At 43.9% G+C, this 21,612-nt stretch overlaps 1 protein-coding gene across 2 annotated transcripts in view; it reads right to left on the bottom strand.

Moving 5' to 3' along the window:
• Window positions 1-21,612, bottom strand: part of mmp17a (matrix metallopeptidase 17a) — a 110,731-nt gene that overhangs the window by 70,003 nt on the left and 19,116 nt on the right. For both annotated transcript variants that reach the window (XM_087999857.1, XM_087999858.1), the window contains exon 2: window positions 651-783. In XM_087999857.1, the coding sequence (XP_087855983.1) occupies window positions 651-783 (133 nt within the window). The remainder of the gene's footprint in view (window positions 1-650; window positions 784-21,612) is intronic.

Below are 21,612 nucleotides of genomic sequence, written 5' to 3'. Positions count from 1 at the left end.
GCTACTGAGTGTCAGAGGTGGAATAAGTGGATGTTATGCCAACCAAGTGGTCTGCTGTGTTCTGGATGGTATTGAGCTTCCTGAGTGTTGTTGGAGCTGCACCCACCCAGGCAAGTGGGTAGTATTCCATCACCCTCCTGACTTGTGCCGTGTAGATGCTGGATGGGCTGTGGGGAGTTAGGAAATAATTTACTTGCTGTAAAGTAGTAATCCAGAAGCCCAGACTAATGGTTCTGTGGAAGATTATGAAATTTGTATTCATCAATAAAAAATATCTGGAAATAAAACTTCCTTTGGTGGCAACCACCTATATATCAACTGCTGTAAAAACTCATCTGGTTGAGCTTTAGGGAATGGAATCTGCTATCCTTAACAGTCTGGCCTACATGTCACTCCAGACCCGCAGCAACGTGATTGACTCTTTAACTCCCCTCTGGAATGGCCTAGCCAGCCACTCAGTTCAAGGGGAAATGATGATGAGTGACAAATCACTGCCTTTCCAGCAATACCTGTGTCCCAGGAATGAGTAAAGGAAGAGAAGCAGAGCTCTTTGTGCAGCTATTGGGACTGAATCAAAATTACAAACTGAAATATACGTTACAAAAGCTTATTTGAAATGCTAACTTGGCTTCAGAAATAACAGCACGTACCTAATAGTCCATTAATTTCCAGGCCTCCAAACCTCTGCATGGCTTTAATGGCCTTAGTTAATGCTTCTTGGGTTTGACGTTGATCAGTAGCAGGACCCAGTGGAGCCAGGTAGCCAAACTTAGTCAACCATTCCTGTGGAAGGTAACAATTGAATACAGTTTTATGATCTGGAGACCCATTATCTTTAAAGTTATGATAAACAAATCCATTCAACACCTTCAATTCATCAATCTGTCAGAACCAGCCACAAACCATGAACAGCAGAGAAGTGAAATGGTTCTCCCAGTCTACACATTCATTTTTTACCAAGTGGAGCATCTTGTCTTAAGAGTGACACCTCAGGAAACAAGAATATCCATTTGCCAAGCCCGGCGTTTATCTGAATACATCAGCCACTGGCACATGTGTTAAACTGGGGACTGGAGTTAGTTATTTACATATAAAAACCGAAAGAACTGTGGATTCTGTAAGTCAGAAACAAAAATAGAAATTGCTGGAAAAGCTCAGCAGGTCTGTGGAGAGAAACCAGAGTTAATGTTTCGGGTCAAAGTCTCCCTTCCTCAGAAGGGTTGTGTTCACTGTTCTGAAGAAAACAAGCCCAGTTTCTCCAATCTCTCCTCAGAGCTCAGACCCTCCCTCTAGCCCAGGCAGCATCCTGGTAAATCTCCTCTGCCCCCTCTCCAGTGAAATCACATCCTCCTAGAATGTAGTGACCAGAACTGCACACAGTACTCCAGCTATGGTTTAACCAGTATTTTATACAGTCCCAGCACAACCTCAGATAAAAACTAAACACTGCAGAAGCTGGGAATCTGAACCAAACACAAAGATTGCTGGAAGGAATTAGACACTAGACTGCCAAAGTAAATGCTGCTACAAAGGTAGAGACAGCAACACAGAAACTGCACAATCTGGCAGGTTGTTTTCTGTTTTTATCTCATATTAAAGGTATCACCATGAATTTGCTTGCAGCTTTTCCCAACACGACCCAGGTTTCTTCAAGGTCTAGAGTCAACTTTGTTCAGAGGAAATCCCTGATCAGTGTCGAGTCAAAAAGATATTGCTGAAGCTCAAAGTCTGACATTCCCCCACTTCTCCCCTCCTGACTCCCACTCCTTAACGTGATGCTCATAATGGAAATATAATGTTGTTCCTTCACTGTCACTGGGTCAGAATCCTGGAATTCCGTCCCTAAGGACATTGTGAGTCTACCGACAGCACATGGACTGCAATAGTTCAAGAAGGCAGCTCACCCCCACCTTCTCAAGGGGCAACTAGGGACGGGCAATAAATGCTGGCCCAGCCAGCGATGCCCAGGTCCCAGGAGTGAATAAGAAAATGCTGTCAGATCTCAAATACAATGGATTTAACATAAACAACATGTGTTTATATAGAATTACATCCAAGCAAGCCATTCAGTCCACACCAGAGATTTTACATCACAAATCAGCATCCTTCACTTGCCCTCTCACCTCTCCTTCTGTTTTTCTGTGGTTCATGTCTTTATCCAACTTCCCCTTAAAAATTTCTATCTTGAGGAGGCTATTCCTCAATGATGGAAGAACCCAGCTCATCAGTGCAAAAGATAAGGCAGAAGCATTAACAGCAATCTTCAGCCAGAAGGGCCAAGTGGATGATCCATCTCAGCCTCCTCCAGCGGTCCCCAGCATCACAGATTCTAGTCTTCAGCTAATTTGATTCATGAGGCATCAAGAAACAGTTGGAGGCACTGGATACTGCAAAGACTATGGGTCCTGGCAATTTCCAGCATTGTTGCTTATTCTGCTTTTCATTAGCATTACATTCCTAGGAACCTGTGTTAAAGGTTACATGTAATAGCATGTTGAGCTGCAGAGTGGGATGATGGCAGGGAGTGTGGTGTAGGATGTGGCTGACACTTAATTCTGTCTCTCTCCCCAAGGGTATTGCTTTGACCCTCAACTTCAGATTGTCCCGAAGAAGGGTCACTGGGGCTCGAGATGTTAACTTTGTTTCTCCCTCCACAGAGATCTGCTGAGTTTCTCCAGAAATTTCTGTTTTTGTGGCAAAGTATAAGGTTAGCTTTTAGTCGGAGCATATGTGAATAGTTCAGATCTCCACATTCCAGAGAGGATATGGAGAAACTGAACAACAAGAACACTTTGACTGAGATGTGACAATTGAACTGGGAAGTTTGAACAGGCTGGCACTCTTTCCTCTCAGCTATAGCTTCATGGCAGCTTTAAAATTAGAAAAAGATTTAATAGATTAATCATTGTGGGGATTGTGCAGATAAGAACTAGAAGTCATTACTAAAAAAACAACGACTTTTAATTGGAATATGTTACATGGATCCAAGCCAGAGGATAAAGTAGGAGACAGAGATTTTTCTGTTTTTGTCCTCCCTGGTGTTAGAGGGTGTGGGTTTGGGAAATGACTGTTGGAGTTGCTGCAGTGCATCTTGTAGATGGTTCCCACTGCTGTTGCTACTGAGCGCCGCTGCTGGAGGGAGGAGATGATGAAGGTACAGATGTGCTGCCAATCACATGAGCTGCTTTGTCATGGAAAGTGTCAGCATATTTAGATTTCCAAAAGACATTCAATGTGAAGCCACGTAAAAAAAAATGACACATGGTGTAATGATTCAGCCATCAAAGATCAGCAAAACAATCAAGGCATAGACAGACACAGGCAGACAATCGCAAGATGGACAAATAGGCAGACACAGGCAGATAACAATGGATGGGCAGACAAAGGACAGACAGACAGACAGATACAGGCAGACACCTCAAGGATAGACAGACAAACAGGCAGACACAGGCAGACAATTGAAGGGCAGGCAGACTGTCAAAGGACAGACAGACACAGGCATACAGTGGAAGGATGGGCAGACAGTCAAAGAATTAGAAGACAGCCTTATATTTCATTAGCATCTTTTGTGACCTCAGAATGTCTCAACTGCTTTACAGTCGATTAAATACTTTTAAGATGTTGTCACTGTTATAATGTAAGGCACAAGGCAGCCAATTTGCACACAGCAAACTCCCACAAAGAGGAATGAGATAATGACTGCATAATTTGATTTTAATGATAATGGCTGAAGGATATTGGCTAGGACACTGGCATCCTGCCCTGTTCTTCAACACATCATCAAAGCAATTAGCTCCATCTGAGAAAGTGCAGATCTGGCCATAGTTTAATGGCTCACCAATCCTCAGCAATTTATTTTTATCAACTGTACAAAATTCCAAAGGTAGTCACTCCATATTTCTGATTTAATTCCCCCACCACCATTCCCCCAAAATCCCCACATCAACATTCCTCACCACAGTCAAATCTCTAATATTTGATGAAACCACCACAACAAGCACATCTGGTTTGGCTGGCTATTATCTTAGACACAACACTGCAAACAACTCAAACCAGCTGTTGTCTTATAGAACAATCCTTCAAGCAACACAACAGACTGTGGAAAACATGCTAATATTGAAAGTACCCTTTTAAAAGTAAATATCAACCGCTGGAGGGATGAAAATAAAGTTTCTTTTTTTTTCGTGTACCATTTTAACTATATTTATATTTCAAACAGAGAGAAACATACAAAGACAGGCAATAGAATTTTGGAACATAATCGTGTCAAGGTTCGAGTCGGTAACAATTTAATTATTAAAGGTGTTGAGGAATTTGGCTGGTTGGAAAACTGACTACAAAGACCCTTAAATGATTAGGAATAGGAATCGGCAGGATGTCATCTTTGATTGGAGTTGTTGAAGGGTTCTGATGTATGACTCAGGTTATACGCATGCTGATTCCATTACAAATTACAGCAAAGATTTATGAGGGAGAGCAACAGAGGAGAAAAAAGAACGTTAGTGGAATTATGAAGGACTCCTCACTCAAATAAAGAACCTTGATCAGAGCTCAGGATTTAAAAAGAGAAAATCGCCTCTGATAGACGTTGTTCAGCAGCTGGTGCCTCAGTGGCATCATTTAAATGAAGGTGGACTGGATTGGTTAGATCATAAGACCATAAAATATAAACAGAATTAGGCCATTCAGTCCATCAGGTTTACTTCACCATTCTGATCATGGCTAATGTGTTTCTCAATCCCACTCCCTTGCCTTCTCCCTGTAATCATTGCTCCCCACTGACCTCAGCTGGCTCCAACCCCATACTATAGAATAGGAGGAGGTGTGATTTACTCCAGTCTTTTCTTTTAGAGGAGATTCTAAATTCTCTGTTTAAATACTAATTTTCTTTATCTTTTTCCCACACAACTGCCAAACATCAGTAGTGTTTACCTTACCCAGTCTTAAGGTCAGGTGCAAACCTCAACCATGACAATGGCAATACTAAACTGTTTCAACTGCTCTTCCTCAGGAAAGAACAGAATTGCATTTCTGTGGTGCCTATCACAACCTCAGGATGTTCCAAAGTACTTTCCAGCCAATTAAGTACTTTCAGAGAGTGTTTGTAATATAGCAACAACCAATCAGAATGATACCTGATGGATAGACATTAGCACAGACACTCAGGAGAGTTAGCCTGACTTGGAAATATATCACTGTTCCTTCAGGGTCATTGGGTCAAAATCCTGGAATGGCATTGTGAGTGTTCCAATAGTACATGGACTACAGCGGTTCAAGAAGGCAGCTCACTCCCACCTCCTCAAGAGCCAACTAGGGACGGGCAGTAAATGCTGGACCCAGCCAGCGATGCCCACATCCCATGAATGAAAAAAAACTCTCCTGCTCTACTTCAAAATAGTGCCATATGGTAAGTGCGGTCAGTGGGCAGAGGGAATTGGGCAGGGGTCACATGGGTCTGGAGTGGGTACAGATGGAAAGTCATAGTCTCCACCTTCAGTGCTACATACTGTGGGGGATTATCAACCCTGTTTGTAAGGACGACATTCCAGTCTTCACTGAGTGGGTTCTCCCGGGAATGGGGATCAAATCCTATTCTAGAAACATAGAAAATAGAAGCAGGAGTAGGCCATTCTGCCCTTCGAGTCTGCTCTGTCATTCAATGACATCATAGTCGATCATCCAACTGACTACCCTGTTCCCACCTGCTCCACGTACCCTTCAATCCCTTTTGCCCTAAAAACTATACCTAAGCCCTTGAAATGGGCAGATGAGACCTCAATCTCAGACAAAAGCCAGCATCTTAAGCAGTGCAGCACTACCTCAGAGAATTACTGAGAGGGTCAATCTATATTATGGATTCAAGTAGGGGATTTATGAATCTCACATCAGAAACTGGAGCTGCTAACTGTTCTGGGGCAAAACACAATGACTAGACACCTTATTCATCGAGTTACCACAATAACAAATTCCTATCATGCTTGTCTTTTATCTCTCTCCTGTCTAATTGTAAGCACAATTCAGCTAACTTGGATTATTAAAGCTCTGATCTGCAACTGATGTTCTCCAATTCTTTATCATTTAGTCCATGAACTGCCGCAAACTGTTTAGTTCTCATTCACCTTCGCAAGAGCAGATTACAAAAAGGCTTCTGTGTCACAGGGAATAATGCTGACTCAGAGGAAAATGCTGTAGTGGATGAAAGATTAATAAATACTTCGATGAATGGCTTAATGTCATAGAGAAACCCCCTGATCAATGTGCACTTGATAAAAGAAATGAGAAAGTGAAACAAGATAGGAATAGAATAAGGACACACAAATAAATTAACTGACTATTGGAAGATGAGATGCAACCGAATTTTCCAGTATTTATTACCCTCCATAAATCTTTATTAAGAAACCGAACAATGAATTGTCACTGAGGGTGCAGACAAGACAATAGGTTAATTATGTTGTTTTTACTGGACAGTAGAGCATCTACATAGAATGTGGAGCATAGAAACAAAATCAGAACTTGCTGGAAAAACTCAGCAGGTCAGGCTGCATCTGTGGAGAGAAAGCAGAGGAAATGTTTCGTGTCCAGTGACCCTTCTTCAGAACTGACTGTAGCTAGGAAAAGGTTGGGATTGGTATAAGTGCTGGAGAAGGGGTGGGAGGAGGGGGAAGGAGTAAGCGATAGGTGGAGATGGAGCCTAGAGAAAGAAAGAAATTCTATAATGTGTACATTTAATCTTTTACATTTTTCAGCGTGACACCCTGTTGACAATGTGACTTGATAATGTCACAGCAATGGGAACCTGGGTGGACGGTCATTAATGGAGTATCACTTCAACCAATCAAATTGACTGATAATAAAAGTAACAATGTAATGACTAATCGGGAAGTGTAAATTCGAGTGGATTGCTTCACTGTCCAATCCAATACAGTAAGAGAGATAAACAGAGGAAAAGAAAGAGAGGGAGAAAAATTCTGAAAACTTTTAAAAATGTAGTTTAAATTTGAATTTTAAAGAATATCCATCAATTAAATTCTAAAGGAATGAGACTCCAGGTGTGTAAAAGTTACTTTTTCAAAGATAGTGAAGTTGTTTGGAGCTAACTTTTAACACACCATTAAAAGGGGACTTCAGTCAGAAATCACCAAGCTGTCACTCTCAGTGGTGAGTACAGTTTACAGCTACCAGACAGATAGACCAACTTTGTATCACTCCATGCAGGGTAAAGGAAAAAAGTGGCTTTATTTCTGAAACTTTAATACAGAGTTTTGAACAATTTCAGTGCTCCAATTTGATTAAAGAAGTGTGGAATTAGAAGCTAGTCTTAGTAATGACGACCATGGAACTACTGAATTGTAGCATACAGTCAACTGGTTCACATATGTCCTCCAGGGAAGGAAATCTGCCGGGTCAGGTCTACATGTATCTTCAGACCCAACTTCTACACCACCGTCAAATTCACTTGGCCCATCTTGGGCACCTCCCTTCCTCTCCTTGACTTCACCACTTCCATCTCCGGCAACAGTCTCCAGATGGACATTTATGACAGACCCACAGACTCCCAAAACTACCTGGACTACACCTCTTCCCACCCAGTATCCTGCAGTAACTCCATCCCATTCTCCTAATTCCTCCGCCTCCCCCACATTTGCTTGGATGAGGAGACATTCCACTCGCGAGAATTCCAGATGTCCACCTATTTTGAACAACATGCTTTTCCTCCCTCTGTCACCGCCTCACCACCTCCATTCCCCATTCTTTTGTTCTAAACCCCCCCAATGCAATAAAGACAGAGTCCCTCTTGTCCTCACCTACCACCTCACCAGTCGCCACATCCAACACATCATCCTTAAACACTTCCGCCAACTGCAATTAGACCCCACCACCAAGAACATCTTCCCCTCCCCACCCCTCTCTGTTTTCTGCAAGGCCCATTCCCTTCGCCAATCCTTGATTCACGCCACTCTCCCCACCGAGCCCCCCGAATATACCTTTTCCTGCAACTGGGAAAGATGCAAAACCTGCTGGTTCCCCATCCCCTCCTCACCTCCATCCCGGGCCCCAAACAGTCCTTCCAGGCAAGACAGAGGTTCACCTGCCTCCCTTCCAACCAGGTTTACTCCATTAGGTGCTGCCAACGTGGTCTTCTCTCCATCTTCTCTCCAAGCGTAAACTTAGGGAACGGTTCACCGAGCATCACAGCCAGGCCAGCAGGGACTGACCAGACCTCCCAGCCACCGCCCATTTCAATTCCTCTTCCCACTCCCTTTCCAACATGACCATCCTTGGCCTCCTCCATTGCCACAATGAACCAAACCGTAAATTGGAGGAACAACACCTCATCTTCCACCTGGGCAGCCTACAGCCCAGAGGACTCAACACTGAGTTCTCCAATTTCAAATAACCTCCCTTCCCATTCCCCAACTCGCTTCCCAGCCCCTCCCCCTCCCTTCCTCTGCCACCAACCGGATTCGTTCCTCCTATTGACCAACCAGGTCGTACCCTCTACCTGTCCTCACCTATCCCCACTTCCCCAATCTTCCCCCCGCCTCCCCCTCTATCTGCAGCTCCCCCAACCCCCACCCCCAGTCCTGAAGAAGGGTTACACCCAAATTGTTGACTTTTCTGCCTCCTGATGCTGCCTGGCTTGCTGTGTTCTTCCAACCTCCTGCTTGTCTACAGAGGATTGGACACTGGCAAACATGGCACCTTTATTCAATAAGGGGTGTCAGGATTTTCCTGAATAACTACAGACCTGTTAGGTTATCATTGGTGGGGAGTTATAATCAGGGAACACCAGGCTTTTGGAGAGTTTTCAGTTCATTAGGAGAGGCAGCACAGGGTTGGAAAAGGCAGATTGTGTTTGACTAATCCGTTAGAAAGTTTTAATGCCGTAAAAGGGAATGTGATGAAGGGAATACAGTAGATAGTGTCTATATGGAGAAAGGTGTTTGATAACATCGAGGCTTATGGAATACAGGGCTCAGTGCCAGCCTGGATAAAAATTAGGCTGAAAGACAGAAACTGGCAAACTCTGGTAAATGGTTATTCTCAACATTAACGTAACCTTGGATATCTCTGCATTTTTAATTTGTTTTAGACATGTCTTCTAGTAATAGCCTATAGATTGTATAAAGCAACTAAATTTGCTGTGATTCTTGTGTGCTAGCAGCCAGAAGTGCTGAGTCAATGATTCACCTTGGCCTCCTTCAGTGGTCCCCAGCATCATAGATACCAGTCTCCAGCCAATCTCATGATATCAAGAAATAATTGGAGACACTGGATACTGCAAAGGCTATGGGCCCTGACAACATACCAGCAATGGCACTGTAGACTTGTGCTCCAGAACTTACCACTCCCCTCACCAAGCAGTTACAATTACAACACTGGCATCTACTTGACAATGTGGAAAATTGCCCAGGTATGTCCAATACATAAAAAACAGGACAAATCCAACCTGGCCAATTACCATCCCCATCGGTCTACTCCCCATCATCAGTAAAGTGATGGAAGGGGTCACCAACGGGGCTATCAAGCAGCACCTGCTCAGCAATAACCTGCTCAGTGACGCCCAGCTTGGGATCCCCCAGGGTCACTCAGCTCCTGGCCTCATTACAACCTTGGGTCAAACATGTACAAAAGAGATGAATTCCAGAGGGGAGGGGAGAGGGACAGCCCTTAACATCAAGGCTGCATTCGACCGAGTGAGGCATCAAGGAGCCCCAGCAAAACTGGAGCCAATAAAATTCAGGGAAATCTTTCCATTGTCATGTTTCTTGGAGGTCAATTATCTCAGCTCTGAGACAATAAAGTCAACCAACACAGAAACAGCCTCTTCGGTCCAAATCATCGAAGCCAACCAAATTTCCCAAACTGAACTAGTCCCATCTGCCTGTGTTTGGCCCACATCCCTCTAATCCTTTCTTATTCATCTACCAGTATAAATGTCTTTTAAATATTATAGCTGTATCTGTACTTACCACTTCCTCTGGCAGTTCATTCCACAGACAAACCAGCCTCTGTGTGAAAACGCTGCCCCACAGGTTCTTTTTAATTCTTCATCCTCTCACCTTTAACTTGTGCTCTCTAGTTTTAAACTCCACTACCCTAGGGAAAAGACCTTAGATATTTACCTTATCTGTGCCCGTCATGATTTTATAAACCTCTACTTGGTCACCCCTCAATCTCCTATGATCCAGGGCAAAATGTCCTAGCTTATCCAGCCTCTACTTATAACTCAAACCCTCCAGTCTTGGTAACATCCTTGTAAAACTTTTCGACACCCTTTCCAATTTGCTGAGAGTAATCACTCATCATAATAGAACCAGTCACCAAAGGTGTGGTATGAATAAAGTTGATGTCTTTTAAAGTTGCCCAACCTGGGGTAAGTTTTAATGGAGCATTCAGATTGAAACACAGTGCTGGATTCTCCTAATGAACGTGCCTTGAATAGAAATTATTACTTTTTTAAAAAAAATTCTTTTATTGATGTGAGCAAAATTGCCAGCATTTATTGCCCATACCTAATTGCCCAGAGGACAGTTAAGAGTCAACAATATTGCTGTGTGTCTGCAGTCACATTTAGGACCAGGTAAGGATGGCAGGTTCCTTCCCTAAAGGACATCAGTGAATCAGATGGGTTAATTACAACAATTGACAGGTTAGATGGTCACATTAGGTTAGGTCTATATTCTAGATTATTGTTTTTAAAATTGAATTCAAATTTCACCATCCTGGGAATTGAACTCATATCTTCAGAACTTTACACTGGGGATCTGAATTATATGCCAGGGGGTCACCCCTCAATTACTGAATTAGCTTGAAACAGGAGACTGAGAAGAGACAAAATGTCTTTAAACAATGAATGGATAAGGTCAACGTGAACTCTGCCATTTAAAGCAGACTCCAGTTTCCCTACATTCAGAGGAAGTAAAATTAGCAGAAACTGAGGACATATTGGGAGGTGATAGCCCAGTGGTATTATTGCTGGACTGTTTATCCAGAGGTAATGCTCAGGGGATCTGAATTCAAGTCCTGCCACAACAGATGGTAGAATTTGAATTCAATTTTTTTTTAAAAAACTGGAATTAAGAGTCTAATGACAACCATAAACTATTGTTGGGAAAAACTCATTGGGTTCACTAATGTCCTTCAGGGAAGGAGTCTGCCATCCTTACCTGGTCTGACCTATATGTGACTCCAGACCCACAGCAATGTGGGTGACTCTCAACTGCCCTCTGGGAAATAAATGCAGGCCTGGCCAGCAACACCCTCATCCCCTGAATGAACGTGGATAAAGAATAAAGACATTACTAACCATTCCTGAGCAAATGAGGGTTTAAGAATCGGTGCTTTAATAACTTCACAGATGCTCAGTGCATCACATTGCTGTTTGTGGGATCTTGCTGTGCACTCATGTCCTACATTACAACAATGACTACACTTCAAAAAGACCTTCATTGGCTGTAAAAGTGCTCTGGGGTATTGTGAGGTTGGGAAAGGTGCCATGGAAGTGCAAGTTCTTTCAAAATTAAATTCAAGCATTTCAAAGACTTGCAAAAACCCTCCCATTATAATTATACATGATAGAACTGGGAGCAAGATTGAAGGATGGGAGAGCTCTTTTCACTGTTCTGTACAATACTTTAAATGATTACATCCTTCATAACATCGTCAAGATTAAAAAGCAGCAAATGCCAATTCCCAAGCAGGACCAACACTTTATTCAAACTCTTTGGTTATTATCACCATAAATATTTATGATTACACCCTAAAGATGATCAGATAACACTCAAGGATGAGTATTGGCATGGGTTGAAATTCCAAACTGGGAAAGTTTGCTGAGTTTGGTGTCAATGCTGCACAGTAATAAATCATGAGAGACTTACAGAATGGAAAGTGCACAGGGGAATGATAAGCACCAGGACTAGAGTTAGAATTTGAAGTGTCAGCCTATATTGTATACTCAGGAACAATTATCATCTTAAACCACAACCTTGTCACTCAGACACTTTCAAACTAAGTCAATACACACGTGCAATAGGTCATATGTGAAGGCCACTGTTGACTGAAAGTATCATATTTATCACAGCACAGAAAGAGGCCAATTAATCCATCGAGTTTATATTGGAATAAGACAAGATTTCATCTGTTTTTTGTTCCACCAATGTCTAACGTCTTGAATTTCACAAGAATAATTACTACAACAACAGCAATCTACATTCACGTGGCACCTTTGAAGCAATAACATTTCACAACGTGCTTCACAAGTGCATTATTGGCCAATGTTTGACATCAAAGCCACATCTGGTCGTTATTTGTTAAGAAGAAGAGAGAGGTAGGGAGATGGTGAGGAAAGAACCTCAGAGCTTGGGCCACAGGCTCACCAACAGCAGAGTGATTAAAATTGTGGATGAACAAGAGAGCACGACTTGGAAGAGTACAAATGTTGGAAACGGGTGTGGGCTGATGAGATTAGAGCTAAAGAGGGAATATCATTGGGATTATTTTAAAACTGAGACAGTACAGGGGCAGGTAACCGGTCACTGAGTGCAGGGATGATGAGCAAAGGGGAACTGGTGCAGGGTAGGACGCAGCAGAATTTTGGAGGAGCTCAAATCCTTTGCAAGTTTATTTAATTAATTCACATGATGAGGGCTTCTCTGTCTAGATCAACATTTATTGCCTATCCCTAATTGTCCAGAGGGCAGTTAAGAGTTCAATCACATTGCTGTGGATCTGGAGTCACATGTAGGCCCGATCTTTCCTTAAGGAGTGAACCAGATTTGTTTTCCCTGACAATCAACAGTGGTTTGATGGTCATCATTAGACTCTTAATTCCAGATTTTTATTAATTTCAAATTCCACCTGCCGTGGCAAGATTTGAACTCAGGTGCTCAGGATTAGTAGACCAGGGGTAAGGCCAGTAGGCTGTCACATCCTCACATTGACAGACAGGGGGTTTATCAGGAGATTATATCCACATACTGGGAGAACTGATACCTCAGTGAGTGAGATTGTTCAAGTGCCCACTCTGCCAACAAAATGCTTAACAGGTCAAAGTGTAAGAGGCAGAGCATGGTAAAGGAAGGTTAATGGAAACTCAGAATCAAACGCCTGTGAGTCGCTGAGGTCTGATGAAATCTTTGAATCTGATTGAATCTTGTTGCAGAACACAGACCAAGCTGGATAAGCTGCAGAAGCCAAGCCACAACTAGATTTACCATAGCTCTTCAAATCAGTGTCCCTTGGACTGATGGGAGCAGAGGTGAGGCAGAGACAGGAAAGGCCTCAGTGGGGAAGAGAAATGATTTCATTGGGAACAGAACCATCAAAGGATGAAAGTGCAGTTATCATATTAGGACAGATGGATGGCTAAAATTCCCTAATTGGGATATAGTTGAGAGCAGGCACGGCTGTGGGTGCATTTGCCATGATATAATTATAATCTGAAGGTCACAGTCTGAGCTGTTGCAGGAATACTGAAATTAGGATTGCATAACGATACATACAAATGAAAGAAACATTGCTGAATGTACACAGTAAGCTAAATAATTGTTTCCTCAAGCATCAAGTGTTCAGGGGATATTTTAATAAACAAGTTCAAAACCCTGATACTCAAAAAAGGGGAAACTATTCCAAATGATAGGAAGGCAAGAAACCAAAAATCACAGATTAAAGTTGGAGAGTAAAAGGACCAGTGGAATAATCCAGATTCATTAACTGTGATGTTGGTGAAAATGGATTAAACACTTTCATTAGGGGGAGTTGGATAATGGCGAAAAATACTTAGTGGAAAGAGGTGACTGGTAGCTGTTTCAGAGAACGCCAAGGAACATGATAGGCTGATTGGCCTCCTGCTCTGCTCAACAACGAGGTGGATTGAAATGGTGATGGTTGTGCAGGTCAGCTGCTCAAGGGAATCTGTAGGTGCATGAGAAAGGCTTCTGAAACTTCTCAATGTTGTTGGGTGGGGAGGAGAAATGGTAGGGGTGGCAGGGGGTGTGGCATTGGCTGGTGCAGCACGGTGGTAAAAACAAGGACTGCAGATGCTGGAAACCAGATCCTAGATTAGAGTGGTGCTGGAAAAGCACAGCAGGTCAGGCAGCATCCAAGGAGCAGGAAAATCAACGTTTCGGGAAAAAGCCCTTCATCAGGAATAGAGCTGATGAAGGGCTTTTGCCCGAAACATTGATTTTCCTGCTCCTTGGATGCTGCCTGACCTGCTGTACTTTTCCAGCACCACTCTAATCTAGGATCTAGTGCAGTACAGTGGCTCAGTGGTTAGCACTGCTGCCTCACAGCACCAGGGATCTGGGTTTCATTCCGGCCTCAGGTGACCGTCCGTGTGGAGTTTGTATGTTCTCCCTGTGTCTCCAGGTCCTCCGGTTTCCTCCCACAGTCCAGAGATGTGCAGGTTAAGGTGGATTGGCCATGCTAAATTGCCCGTAGTGTCCAGGGATGTGCAGGTTAGATGGATTTGCCATGGGAAATGTGGGGTTACAGGGATAGGTAAGGGGGCGGGTCTAGGTAGGATGCTCTTTGGAGGGTCGGTGTGGACTCAATGGGCTGAATATCCTCTTTCTGCATTGTAGGGATTCTATGTTTCTATGAATGGGGCTGGCTGTATAGGTAGTCCATGAATGTTCAATCCCTCTCCCGCTCCCATGTTCCTACAATACAGCAAATGAAGGAGTGAAAGTAAAGCACAGCAAAAGCAGTCCAGCCTCAAGCTGAGTTTCAGGACACACAATCAATCATGATTCAGTTCAAATCTAAATCGATCCTGAAATGGCCTCTGTAACAAACACGCACTTCACCTGAACCTCAGGTGAGGTATGGTGGCTCAGTGGTTTGCACTGCTGCCTCAAAGCACCAGGGACCCAAGTTCTATTCCAGCCACAGGCAACTGTCTGTGTGGAGTTTGCTCCGGTTTCCTCCCACAGTCCAAAGATGTGCAGGTCAGGTGAATTGGCCGTGCTAAATTGCCCGTAGTGTTAGCATTAGTCAGAGGGAAATGGGTCTGGATGGGTTACTCTTCGGAGGGTTGGTGTGGACTGGTTGGGCCACTGTAGGGAATCTAATCTCCTCTCAATTCCAGGCACAGTCTAACAATGACCCCATACAAGGAGCTGCATTTCAAGATATTATAGAAGAGCAAACGGATTTCCAAAACTTCCTTTAAAGGTCAGTTGAAACAATCCTCAGTAAAAACATAGAGTAATCAGAGTCTCGCTGAGACATGGCTGCTGAGCTGAACAACTCTCTGGGGTAAGTATCAACACTTCTACTTGCGAACACACAGAAGACCCTGCATTCCGGTGGTACCTTTCATACCACCGGAATGCAGGGTGCAGCCAATGAGGTGAGGTCGCTGTTGTAATGTGAGAAGCATAGTGTCAAATTTGTGCACAGCAAGCAGCAATGTGATGGTGGCCCTAAGAATCTGGTTTAATGATACTGCATCTCCATTCCTGAAGAAGAGTTCTAGTCGAAATGACGACTTCTCCACCTCCTGATGTTGTCTGCCTTGCTGTGTTCTTCCAGTTCCCTACTCGTCTACTGAGAAAAATACTGAGCAAGAAAGCCAGAGGGAAGTCCCCATCATTTTTTCTCCTAATTGTGACCTCTGACCTTCTACAATCCACTTGAGAGTGCAGGCTTGTCCTTAGTTTTACACAAGAATCTACAACCTACAATTGAGACTTCATGGGACATAGGTGTCACTGACTGGTCCCAGCATTTATTGCCCGTCCCTTGTGAAGGTGGGGGTGAGCTGCCTTCTTGCACCACTATAGTCCATGTGCTGCAGATAGACCCACAGTGGCCTTAGGGAGGGAAATCCAGGATTCTGACCCAATAGTTTCTAGCATCTCAACTTGCTGCTCCCAACTTTCTCAGCTGGATTGCACTTACATGAAAAAAGCCTGAAATAATTACATTTAGAAAAGTAAGAGGCTTTTTTTTTGTTGTGGAAGCTAATCATTAAGCTATATTTTAAGGTTTCAAAGGAATCTTTTATCAAAAAAAATCATTGCGCTTGAGAGGCACAGTTACTCTATGGTTATAAATAATAGTTTGAGGAACAGGTTACATGATTGCGGGATTGTTTCTGATAAAGCTGAGATGAATGAATGTGCTATTCACAGATGTCTTTGCAATCATGAGAATCAAATGTAGTCATTCTATGAACAGGAATGATTCTGAAGGCAGGAGCAATCAGACATTTTCTAAATGACTCTATGACTCTTTAATCTATAAATTAGGAATTAGGAAATCCTTGGGAGAATGGATTAGGAGGAGGAGATAATTCAGTGCGTCCTGCTACTCAACTTTAACCTGAATTTCCCTGTAAAGTTTACAAGTTAGGTAAATACCGCAAATGTCAAAACTGAGGTGAGAACAACTCCATGTAATATGTACAACCTGCCCTCATTATTTAACCCTGTAAAGTGGCGATATTATCCTGCTAGGTTTATGGATGTAGGTTTGCTCGCTGAGCTGGAAGGTTCATTTCCAGATGTTTTCGTCACCCTACTAGGTAACATCTTCAGTGGGCCTCCAGGCAAAGCACTGTTGATGATTCCTGTTTTCTATTTATATGTTTTGGTTGCTTTGGGTTGGCGATGTCATTTCCTGAGGTGATGTCATTTCCTGTTTTTTTTTCTCAGGGGGTGGTAGATGGTGTCTAAATCAATGTGTGTGTTGATAGAGTTCCGACTGGAATGCTATGTTTCTAGGAATTCTCGTGCGTGTCTCTGTTTGGCTTGTCCTAGGATGGATGTGTTACCCCAGTCGAAGTGGTGTCCTTCCTTATCTGTGTGTAAGAATACTAGTGAAAGAGGGTCATGTCGTTTTATGGCTAGTTGGTGTTCATGTATTGTGGTGGCTAGTTTTCTGCCTGTTTGTCCAATATAGTGTATGTTACAATCCTTGCACGGTATTTTGTAAATGACATTAGTTTTGCTTGTTGTCTGTATGGGATCTTTCAAGTTCATTAGCTGCTGTTTTAGTGTGTTGGTGGGTTTGCGGGCTACCGTGATCCAAGGGATCTGAGTAGTCTGGCAGTCATTTCCGTGATGTCTTTGATGTAGGGGAGAGGAGCTAGGGTTTCTGGACATGTTTTGTCTGCTTGTTTGGGTTTGTTGCTGAGAAACCGGCGGACTGTGTTCATTGGGTACCCGTTCTTTTTGAATACACTGTATAGGTGATTTTTCTCTGCTCTGCGTGGTTCCTCTGTGCTGCAGTGTGTGGTGGCTCATTGAAATAATATTCTGATGCAGGTTCGTTTGTGGGTGTTGCGATGATTGCCTCTGTAGTTCAATATTTGGTCTGTATGTGTTGTTTTCCTGTAGACGCTGGTTTGAAGTTCCCCATTGGCTGTTCGCTGAACTGTGACATCTAGGAATAGCAGTTTGTTGTTGTTTTCCTCCTCTTTAGTGAATTTTATGCCAGAAAGGGTATTATTGATGGCATTGAAGGTTTCCACTAACTTGTTTTGTTTAATGATGACAAAGGTATCATCCATGTAGCGGAACCAAAGTTTGGGTTGGATGGTTGGCAGAGCTGTTTGTTCGAGTCTCTGCATATAAATATAAATATAAATATATAAATAGAAAGCAGGAATCATCAACAGTGCTTCACCCAGAGGCCCACTGAGGATGTTACCTCGTAAGGTGATGAAACGTCTAGAAATGAACCTTGCAGCTCAGCGAGCAAACACATCCAGAACCTCAACCTGAGCTACAAATGTTCTCAAAACTCGCTAGGTTTGTGTTTCATCTGATCCTCTTTGAGCTGCAGCTCCAAAAATTAAATTCCAATGAGGTTCAATGAGAGCTCGGTCTAACTGAAGTGTAACTTCCGAACTTCCATTCCTCCTCCACTGTACTGGGTCTCCCGGCATTGTTATGTTGAAGGTGCTACTGAAATGTATGGTCTGTCTGAGAAGTGGTAATTTCTGTACACCAGTGTGATGGGATTGGCCATTACCATTTGGGAAGCACACTTTTGCTTATTTCTGAGGCCTGTACTTGGATTGGGACAAAAAAACCCTGCAGGTTCTGGAATCCAGAATAAAATACAAGAGACTAGAAGAACACAGCAAGCCAGGCAGCATCATGAGGTGGAGGAGTCAATGTATCGGGTATAATCCTTCAGGACTGGAGGTGGGGGTAGGGGGAGCCACAGATAAAGAGCTACGGGGGAATGATGAGGTCGTGCTAGGTGAACACAGGAGGTGAATGCAACCTGGTTGGTCGATGGGAGGGATGAATCCTGTTGTTGTCAGGACAGTGTGCCCCGGGTCATTGTTTTTGAACTCTCCTTATGCTCAAAGGCTCAGCACTGACTCAAGGAGGAGGCTGGAACCTGAAGCAAAGAGAAAAATGATTTTCAGATGGAAAAGATTCAAATCACTGTCCAACTGTCAGAGAGTAGCTGAGTAAACCAGTCTTCACACCCTGTCTGCTGTATACTGATTGTCCTTGAAACAAGCCAGTTCATTCAACCAGGGGCTGGTAGCTGATAGCGGGTGTGATTCACACACAAAACAAACAATAAATAGGTATCAAAAAAGCAAGAATTTCCTTCATCACTCCCTCCATCACTTTCAAATGAATTGTGAATCTTGGATGCAGCCATTTCTGCTTCATCAATTACCTTCTCTCCATCATAAGGTCAGAAGTGAGGTGAAGCAAGGGCTGCCAGGAAGGGTGGGTTTTCCCGCTTTAAAAGGGTCTTACCTCGGGAGTCGGGCCTCCATTTTGCCAAGAGCAGTGAGGAGAAAAGGAGGTGAAGCGAGGGCTGCCGGGAAGGGTGGGTCTTCCCGCATTAAAAGGGACTTACCTCGGGACTAAGGCCTCCATTTGTTGAGAGGTGCGAGGGAGGAGCGAAGGACTTCTGGGAAGTCATATATTTGTGTGATTGCGTTACCCGAAACACTACTCGGGTAGTGTCTCCCACCCATCCTCCTCCTCTAACCAAAGCAAAAAGGTTCTGTGTGCCAGATTGGTAAGGTAACCAGTTTATTTTTATTCCTTATTTTTTCAACAGTCTCTTTAGGAATTTAGAATAGTGGGAATGGAGGTTAGGGCAGTTGAATGTTCCTCTAACAGAATGTGGGAGGTAAGGGTCACCACTAGTGTCCCTGCTGACTGCATCTGCGGGAAGTGCACCCAACTCCAGCTCCTCGAAAACCGCGTTAAGGAACTGGAGCTGGAGCTGGATGAACTTCGGATCATTCGGGAGGCAGAGGGGGTTATTGAGAGGAGTTACAGGGAGGTAGTCACTCCCCATATACAAGAAAAAGGCAGATGGGTTACAGTCAGGCGATGGAAAGGGAGCTGGCAGGCAGTGCAGGGATTCCCCGTGGCCATTCCCCTCAACAATAAGTATACCATTTTGGATACTGTTGGGGGGGATGACTTACCAGGGGAAAGCAGTGGGGCACAGGGCTCTGGCACAGAGTCTGTCCCTGCTGCTCAGAAGGGAAGGGGGAAGAGGAGCAGAGCAGTAGTCATTGGGGACTCCATAGTTAGGGGGACAGATAGGAGGTTCTGTGGGGATGAGAGAGACTCACGGTTGGTGTGTTGCCTCCCAGGTGCCAGGGTTTGTGATGTCTCTGATCGTGTTTTTGGGATCCTTAAGGGGGAGGGGGAGCAGCCCCAAGTCGTGGTTCACACAGGCACCAACAACATAGGTAGGAAGAGAGATGGGGATTCAAGGCAGAAATTCAGGGAGCTAGGATGGAAGCTTAGAGCTAGGACGAACAGAGTTGTTGTCTCTAGTTTGTTACCTGTGCCACGTGCTAGTGAGGTGAGGAATAGGGAGCGAGAGGAGTTGAACATGTGGCTACAGGGATGGTGCAGGAGGGAGGGGTTTTGGATTCTTGGATAATTGGGGCTTTTTCTGGGGGAGGTGGGACCTCTACAAGCACGATGGTCTTCATCTGAACCAGAGGGGTACCAATATCCTGGGGGGGAAATTCACTAGGGCTATTGGGGTGGGTTTAAACTAATCCAGCAGGGGGATGGGAACCAAAATTGTAGTTCGAGTATAGAAAAGATTGAGAGTAGGGAGGTCCAAAATCAAGTTTCAGGGACACAAGATGGCACCGGCAAGCAAGAGGTTGGTTTGAAGTGTGTCTACTTCAATGCCAGGAGCATCCGGAATAAGATGGGTGAACTTGCAGCATGGGTTGGTACCTGGGACTTCGATGTTGTAGCCATTTTGGAGACATGGATAGAGCAGGGACAGGAATGGTTGTTGCAGGTTCCAGGATTTAGATGTTTCAGTAAGAACAGAGAAGATGGTAAAAGAGGGGGAGATGTGGCATTGTTGGTCAAGGACAGTATTACAATTGCAGAAAGGATGTTTGGGGACTCGTCAACTGAGGTTGTATGGGCTGAGGTTAGAAACAGGAAAGGAGAGTTGGGAGTTTTCTATAGGCTTCTGAATAGTTCCAGAGATGTAGAGGAAAGGATAGCAAAGATGATTCTTGATAGGAGTGAGAGAGACAAGGTAGTTGTCATGGGGGACTTCAACTTTCCAAATATTGACTGGGAACACAATAGTATGAGTATTATAGATGGGTCAGTTTTTGTCCAGTGTGTGCAGGAGGGCTTCCTGACACAGTATGTAGACAGGCCAACAAGGGGCAAAGCCACATTAGATTTGGTACTGGGTAATGAGCCCGGCCAGGTGTTAGACTTGGAAGTAGGTGAGCACTTCGGTGATAGCGATCACAGTTCTGTTATATTTACTTTAGTGATAGAAAGGGATCAGTGTATACCACTGGGCAAGAGTTACAGCCGGGGGAAAGGCAATTACGATGCAATTAGGCAAGATTTAGGAAGCATAGGATGGGGAAGGAAACTGCAGGGGATGGGCACATAGAAATGTGGAGCTTATTCAAGGAAAAGCTACTGTGTGTCCTAGATAAGTATGTACCTGTCAGGCAGGGAGGAAGCTGTAGAGCGCGGGAGCCATGGTTTATGAAGGAAGTGGAATTGCTGGTCAAGAGGAAGAAGAAGGCTTATGTTAGGATGAGATTTGAAGGCTCAGTTAGGGTGCTTAAGGGTTACAAGGTAGCCAGGAAAGACCTAAAGAGAAAGCTCAGAAGAGCCAGGAGGAGACATGAGAATTTGTTGGCAGATAGGATCAGGGTAAACCCTAAGGCTTTCTGTAGGTATTTAAGGAATAAAAGAATGACGAGAGTAGGTTTAGGGCCAGTCAAGGATAGTAGTGGGAAGTTGTGTTGGAGTCAGAGGAGATAGTGGAAGAACTGAATGAATATTTTTCAACAGTATTCACTCTAGAAAATGACAATGTTGTCGAGGAGAATACTGAGATACAGCCTACTAGACGAGGTGGGATTGAGGTTCACAAGGAAGAGGTATTAGAAATCCTGCAGAGTGTGAAAATAGATAAGTTCCCTGGGCCGGATGGGATTTATCCTAGGATCCTCTGGGAACTCAGGGAGGTGATTGTCGAACCTTTGGCATTGATCTTTAAATTGTCATTGTCTATAGGAATAGTGCCAGAAGACTGGAGGATACCAAATGTGGTTCCCCTGTTCAAGAAGGGGAGTAGAGACAACCCTGGTAATTACAGACCAGT

This window comes from Chiloscyllium plagiosum, unplaced genomic scaffold (genome assembly GCF_037043375.1).
Source record: "Chiloscyllium plagiosum isolate Xiang-an unplaced genomic scaffold, Cpla_swu_hap1 HiC_scaffold_24, whole genome shotgun sequence".
Classification (NCBI taxonomy): domain Eukaryota; kingdom Metazoa; phylum Chordata; class Chondrichthyes; order Orectolobiformes; family Hemiscylliidae; genus Chiloscyllium; species Chiloscyllium plagiosum.
This window is presented reverse-complemented; position numbering and strand designations above follow the sequence as displayed.